At 40.7% G+C, this 7,117-nt stretch overlaps 2 protein-coding genes across 2 annotated transcripts in view; one reads left to right on the forward strand and one right to left on the reverse strand.

Annotated features, from left to right (window-relative positions):
* The window catches only part of tatdn1 (TatD DNase domain containing 1), a 15,362-nt gene extending 10,686 nt beyond the window's left edge, over positions 1-4,676 (reverse strand). Inside the window, exons 1-3 of the mRNA XM_032520443.1 lie at positions 4,573-4,676; positions 2,881-2,946; positions 2,032-2,081 (exon numbers count right to left, since the gene is read on the reverse strand). Of these exons, the coding sequence (XP_032376334.1) occupies positions 2,032-2,081; positions 2,881-2,946; positions 4,573-4,645 (189 nt within the window). The 5' untranslated portion in view covers positions 4,646-4,676. The remainder of the gene's footprint in view (positions 1-2,031; positions 2,082-2,880; positions 2,947-4,572) is intronic.
* Positions 4,677-4,874: 198 nt separating this feature from the next.
* Positions 4,875-7,117, forward strand: part of ndufb9 (NADH:ubiquinone oxidoreductase subunit B9) — a 4,873-nt gene continuing 2,630 nt past the window's right edge. Inside the window, exons 1-2 of the mRNA XM_032520447.1 lie at positions 4,875-5,046; positions 6,893-7,085. Coding sequence (XP_032376338.1) covers positions 4,958-5,046; positions 6,893-7,085 — 282 coding nt within the window. The 5' untranslated portion in view covers positions 4,875-4,957. The remainder of the gene's footprint in view (positions 5,047-6,892; positions 7,086-7,117) is intronic.

Raw genomic sequence — 7,117 nt, forward strand, 5'->3', positions numbered from 1 at the left:
AGTCCTGTGAACTGTCTCGCAACATCTCAGACCGGACCGTCGAAGCGCAGAAGGGGATTGATACCAACAGGGACCAGTCGGTGGAGTTACTTTGTGTAACCACCGGTCTGGCAGAAAAGGTGGATGGACTGCAAAAATCACTACGTGATCTGGATGCTCGCATGTCGCTGAGGTCGGTGACAATTGAGTGATGGACATTGATTTGGATAAATTCTACCGAGTCACCCTAAATTGGACTGCAACTGATCAACTACCCACACCCCCCCTCCTCGCAACCCTTCACCCGAGCGGGAAAACAACCAGCAGCTGGCCATTCTATCTCGTCCTGTGCTCTGGTTATCTCTCCAAGGTCACGCCGATGAACTGAGCTTTTAACAACACAGACAGTTTGACGCTATCATTGCACACACAACTCATTATCTCACCCACCCACCAAACACTCCCCCCCCATCCCGCCCCACATCCCTCTGTCTGCCTCGATTCTGTGTTTCTCGCACCCTCTCAATGCCACCTCAAAAAATTCCTTTGTGTGTCCACATGAACTGTGTGTTGTCTTGTGCATTACGTTGTGATGTTTGTATTACCATGTTGCTGTCTGCATATATCGTTTTCAGGGAGTGCGTGTGGCGGCGCTTGTATTAGCAGCGGCCCGGAGGCATGCTCCGAACGGTATTTCGTTGCCTTGTACTTGTACATGTGTAATGACAATAAAGTTATCTATCTATCTATCTTATTTTAACTGGAGCTACTGTTGATGTGTATTCTCTAAAATCATATACAGTAGTTTTACTGTGAAATCTAAAGGAAATAACTGGAGATTTCACAGCCGTTATTTACAGTTATCCAATATGTGGAACACACTATTAAATGAGATAAGAAACTGCACCTCAAGTCTCAAGGCCTGGCTCTTTGATTTGGGATCATGTTGAATCCGTAGGTAATTCTACAGTACATTGTTGTTTATTGTTGCATTCCCTGGGTATGTATGAAAAATAACTTGTAATTTAACTTTTATACCATCTTATAAGTCTGTGCTGTATTAACGCCTTCCTCATGAGAGAGTGCGCTAGTCAGTTGCACATGTTTATTACTGCTTGCTACTGCTTTGCGTGGCTGCCCGGTGTCGGAGATGCATGAACCCGTCCTGATGCTGGGCTTCTTATATGAACTGGAGCTACTGTTGATGTGTATTCTCTGCTAGTGCAATGATGATTTCTGCAGCTCTGTATGGCATACTAAAAAAACACCCTTTATTTCTGCTCTAGCTGTAGGTACGGTGTCTTTCTGATTACTATGTGTATATTTTAACCTGTATTAATGTTGTTGTTTTTTGTTGCTTTCTGCTGCTATGGTCTAAAATCATGTTGCAAAAGGACTGCGGTTGAAAATGATCCAACTGGCTAACACTGGCACATTTACAGAAATGTTGATTAATTTGTGTTGTAGTTTATAAATAAAATACAAAAAAAAAAATCTGCAGATGCAAATCTTTTGCAGAATGTTTTATTTTTTGGCAGAATTTTTCGTAGATTTGAAACAGATTGGAAAAAAAAAAATCTAAAATAATACTCCACCAGAAAAACAATCTGCTAAATTCAGCAGCTTTTCATTCTAGATCAATGCTAATTCCATCTGGGTCTGCTTATGAGACAAAATTAAAAGATTTGCAATGCAGGGTTCAATTACAAGACCAGGATCACCAAAGTTATAACAGTTCATGCCGAGGGGAACATGTATGTAGGTCTGCACCAAATTTCATTTCAGTCTATTTAATGGTTGTTGTAACATTTTACTCGCAACCACAAATAAAAGCCTCATGGTGGCACTAGAATAAAAGTCAGAGGATCACCAAAATCATTGGGATTCATCCTCTAGAGACCATAAATGTCTGTACCAAATTTCACGGCAATCCGTCCCATAGTTGAGATATTTCAGTCCGGGCCAACATGCAATCCCCAAATAAGGGTTGATTGTGAGGACTCCAACTCCAATAAAGTGCATTTATATTAAAGTGATGGACACGTGGCGTACCTTCTCAACTCCTGTTCTGAGAGCTCGGTCAATGATCTGATTGAAGTCATCTGTCAGAAAATAAATACAGAATCCAGCACAGAAAGTCTGCTTAGAAATATATGAAAAATACTGGATAGGATAGAATAACACTCTGCTGAATAAAACATCACATTCATTATTGGTTTCACTTGAAACAACCTGTATGTCCGTGTACAGTACATATTTTCGATAGCAGCGCTTCTCAAAGTCCCGACCTAGGTCTGCATCCGGACTCAAACCGTGCTTAATGCCATGAACACAAGAAGTGAAAATCAAGTGCAGCGAGTTTTTTGCCTGTTAAAAAAAACGTTGTTCTTTGCCGCTGACGTGCCAAATGCATGGGACCTTTAATAGCTTTAATATTCCATGCAAAAAAGTTTATGTTGGTCCAGTTTAACATGCAACTCAATTTTATACAATATATGCAATACATGCAGTAGACCGTACTACCCTCTACTGAGTAGGGGGTCCCTGCTCCGTCTCTCTTTCAGTTAAGGGGTCCTTGGTCTAGACCTACTCAATGTGGTGCTCATAAGTTTATGAACCCATGCTAAAGTTGACTACAAAGAGGAATACAAAATCCAGTGTATATAACCTTTTTTCTTAGAATTGTAAGAAAAAAACGTGAAATTTTTTTAAGGAGTATGTAAATGTTGTTATTTTTCCCATGTGATAGTAAACACGCCATAAGAGATCAATTTCCAAAAGATGATTTTTTTTTATTCCTTTTTTTATTAAACTTTAGCATGGGTTCATAAACCTATGAGCACCACTGTAAATCAAATTGAATTTAATAGAACACAAGTCAAAGGGGAATGAGTAGCTCACCGTCGTGTTTCTGCTTCCCTCTGTAGACTCCTCTGAACATGGGATCGGTCAGGTTCACCCCGATATCTGGAGAGGGACAGGTAGGAAGATCTGAACCGCAACATGTCACTTAACATTGGGTCGGGACTCATTGTTGATATGCTGGGACCAATAACATCCAGTACTGTGATACTGGAACCAGTAACATCCAGTACTGTGATACTGGGACCAATAACATCCAGTACTGTGATACTGGAACCAATAACATCCAGTACTGTGATACTGGTACCAGTAACATCCAGTACTGTGATACTGGAACCAGTAACATGCAGTACTGTGACACTGGAACCAATAACATCCAGTACTGTGATACTGGAACCAGTAACATGCAGTACTGTGACACTGGAACCAATAACATGCAGTACTGTGATACTGGAACCAATAACATGCAGTACTGTGATACTGGAACCAATAACACCCAGTACTGTGATACTGGAACCAATAACATGCAGTACTGTGAACCTGGTATCAAAAATCTCCAGTACTGTGATACTGGAACCAATAACATGCAGTACTGTGATACTGGAACCAACATCCTGCCGGGATTTCTTACCTTTCCATACCTAGAACATGTTGTTGATACAGTGGTATGAAATCAAAACATTTTGAAGGGATTCACATTGCTGGCACCGACACCAGAAATACACAGTAAAATATACATGTTACAATACAGGGCTGTAGTACTCAAGTCCGGTCTTGGACTTGAGTACAGACTCAGACTTGTCTCGCACTCGCTAGTATTTGGACTTGGACTTGTCTCGGCCACTGGTCTTGCCAGATATGGCTTTTGGGCTCGACCAAGTCCAGGTGTCTTTATTATGTTGATTATAAATTTGGAGGGAGAGTGAAAACCCAAAATGATTGTCTTCTCCTTTTTTCCTGTCCTGGACTCGCTCTCAAACCATTTTGGACTCGGTCTTGTCTTGCACTCAACAAGTCCTGGTCTTGGACTCGACTACGGTGGTCTTGACTACAGCCCTGTTACAATATACAAGGATACAATAGCGGTAGGCTACATGATTTAGAGACTAAATTAAAACGGTTCTAATTGCAACCACTGCTTTTATTTGGGGTGCAACTTATGCATTTTTACATTATTCACAAGGATTAGGCAACAAATCAGAAAGTAGTAAAAAAAATAGTTTTATAACATACAATAAAAACCTTAAAATACTTAGTTCACTATCAAATAAGACAACTACTATTATATTTATTATCAATTAATGTGTCAGTGTTTTAATTAGGACATGAGGTGACGCCTTTAAAATGCTCCTATTGTCAGACATTTATGCTACTGTCCGGTAACTTTTGAATTAATTCATAATTATTCAGAATTTATAATAATTCATCAATTATTTGTGGATTATGTCCAATTCATTAAACGCTGTTACTAACTGTGTGTAGCGGATTAAAACTACAGCACGTGTATCTGAGATGTAGTGGAGTAGAAGAGAAGTAGAAATAATAATATAGCTGTGAACTGCTATGTTGTCATTTTTAGCAGCGCTAGCTCAAACTAGCTCGCGTGCTAACTGAAAACTAGCAGGTTTGTCTGTTTACGGCAAACAGCTGCATACGGTGACACTGACACTCAAAGTCTTCTGTCCTCTCTTTATGTTTTACTAATCTAACCATTCAACAGAAGTGTCTTACCAATGAATTTGTGCTGAGCCATGCTCGTAAGACTTCTGAAAAGAACCACACACGCTGCTCTCACCAATCCCATGCCGTAATACCGTAAGTACCCTAGAAAAGAGAAGCCGCATTACTGGCACAGCTAGCTTTTCGGTTACTTTGGTTAACTTTATTCATTTAAAAATGCTTTATTTGTCCCGGAAATTCAAGGCTAGTGATCGTGCAAACAGAAATACACGTAAACAATTATTTACACACATAAGAAACAGACCAAAACAAACGTCATGACACAAATTACTTCTGCGCATTTTGGTAATAATTACGGTCATAACGTCCACACGCCAAAAAATCCCAGAATCCTCCGCGCCGCTCGCCCGAGAAGGTGACAGGGGACGGTAAAAAAATGGCCACTGCCTATCTCACCCACCACCAAAAGGTGTTGCGACTTTACAAGAAATCCCTGAGACACCTCGAGTCATGGTGCATCTTTAGGTAAGAGCAGCGGCCTTCGTTTAAGCTCTTGCGGTGAAAAATAAATGCAGAACACCGCTGCTGTCCTCGGGTCTGTCTGCACCGCTGCTAAGCTAACGGCTAAGCTAACGGCTAAGCTAACTGCTAACCAGGTCATTCACTGCGTAGCTGGCTAGCTAAGTCAGACAGTCAGTCCCACTGCCAAATACCGATCCTCGTCAGCTCGGTAACCTTCCATTAAACCACTAATACATCCCTGAAACTGTCCTTCTAGTTTATAGTGTTTATATTTATATTTATAGTCTTTGAAGCTGAGTTAATTTACAAGTTTACAGGGCGCTGAAATCAGTGATTAGTCGAGTTATAGCAGCTAAAACTTGGCTCTGTCTCATGGCAGACAGCCTAATAAATGGTAACGTAGCTATAAAACTGCTTTAATGTTTATCTTTAATTGTCCATCACGTTGGTCAACTGTTTTTAAATGTGCTTATACATGCATTTGTATTGCATTGCTCACAACTCCATACACTGTTCTGTAAAAGTTGTTATTATTATTATTATTATTATGTTATTAACCCTTGTGTTGTCCTCGGGTCAAATTAACCCCGTTTCTAAAGGTTTTTTTTATATCAGAAATATGGGTTTCTTACAAATTACCCAGAATTACATGGTGTATGCACCTTATGCATGCAGCATTATTCGCACAATTGCTGATAACTTTTACTGAATTTTGGGTGTTTTATGCCATTTTATAGAATTTGAAATGGTTTCAAAACCTATCCTGACTAAACTTTGACAGAGACCAGTCACTGATCTCAACTATGAGTCAAAATAATTCATAATTCCTGGTTGTTGTTTTTTTGGTATAAATGTCATATAAAGTAGGTTTGTTGACCATGAATTTAAAAAAAAAAAGAATTAAAAAAAGTGCCAAAAAAAAAGGACAACACAAGGGTTAAATCAGCTTTAACTCTGTTCCTTATGACAAACAGAACAACAAGAATTGGCTGATGAATGGGAGGAGGGGGGGGGGCAGTAGCTCAGTCAGTAGGCAGTTGAGTTTGAAACTGGTTGGTCGCCGGTCCAAGTCCCGGTGCGGACCGAAGTACAGTGGATTGGTAGCTGGAGAGATGCCACTTCACCTCTTGAGCAAGGCACTGTACCCCCCTCTCCCCCCCCGTAGTATAAATGATTCATTATTATTAATAAAGGAGTAGTAGAGATTTAATAAAGTAGTGCACTCTAGATGTTATAGGGATTTGTTTTACATTTGTTTTTACATTTCTTCTAACATACATACTTATGTTGGTCAACCATTGTGAATATTGTTATAAAGAAGAAGAAGACTTGTGTTTCCTTTTAGGATTTTTTTTTTTTTTTTTTAAGCAGTGGGGGCCAAAGAACCCCCCCCCCCCCACACACACACACACACACACACACTCCGTGCTGCCAAATGTTTTTTTCTTATGAAACGGACCTGACGCTTCGCTGCAACACAAACACATATATTTAATTACCTCTATTCACACACAATGAGGCGTATTTTCGGTTGTGATTAAATTGTATTTTTTGAGGAACTATCGGCCACTTAACATCTACAACAGGTCTACATGGTCTGCAGGTCATGCCTTCTTTTAGGGAAACCAAAACCCAAATGACTACATCTATAGACTGGTTCCTGTTTATAATATGTGACACTGAGTCACCGACCGTTTTAATGTTCCCAGATGTTTGATATCGGGACGATGAGCTGAGAAGTCGAGCGTTGTCCAATCAGAGCGGACCCACCGCGGGGACGTCTTTGTTGGAGCTGTTCGTTTAATAGTGGAAGTTCGAGCTTTTTAACTGTTGTGTTTTCCCGTCGTAGAGACAAATATCGGTTCTACGCCTGCATGCTGCGGGCGCGCTTCGATGAGAACAAGGGCGAGAAGGACATGGTGAAGGCCACCAGGATGCTGAAGGCGGGGGAGGAGGAGTTCTGGTCCAACCAACACCCCCAGCCCTACATCTTCCCCGACTCTCCTGGGGGGACGTCCTACGAGAGATACGAGTGCTACAAGGTGAGGCTCGGTGGGCTTCATCTGGACAGGAG

The sequence above is a fragment of the Etheostoma spectabile genome, chromosome 7 (assembly GCF_008692095.1).
Source record: "Etheostoma spectabile isolate EspeVRDwgs_2016 chromosome 7, UIUC_Espe_1.0, whole genome shotgun sequence".
NCBI lineage: Eukaryota > Metazoa > Chordata > Actinopteri > Perciformes > Percidae > Etheostoma > Etheostoma spectabile.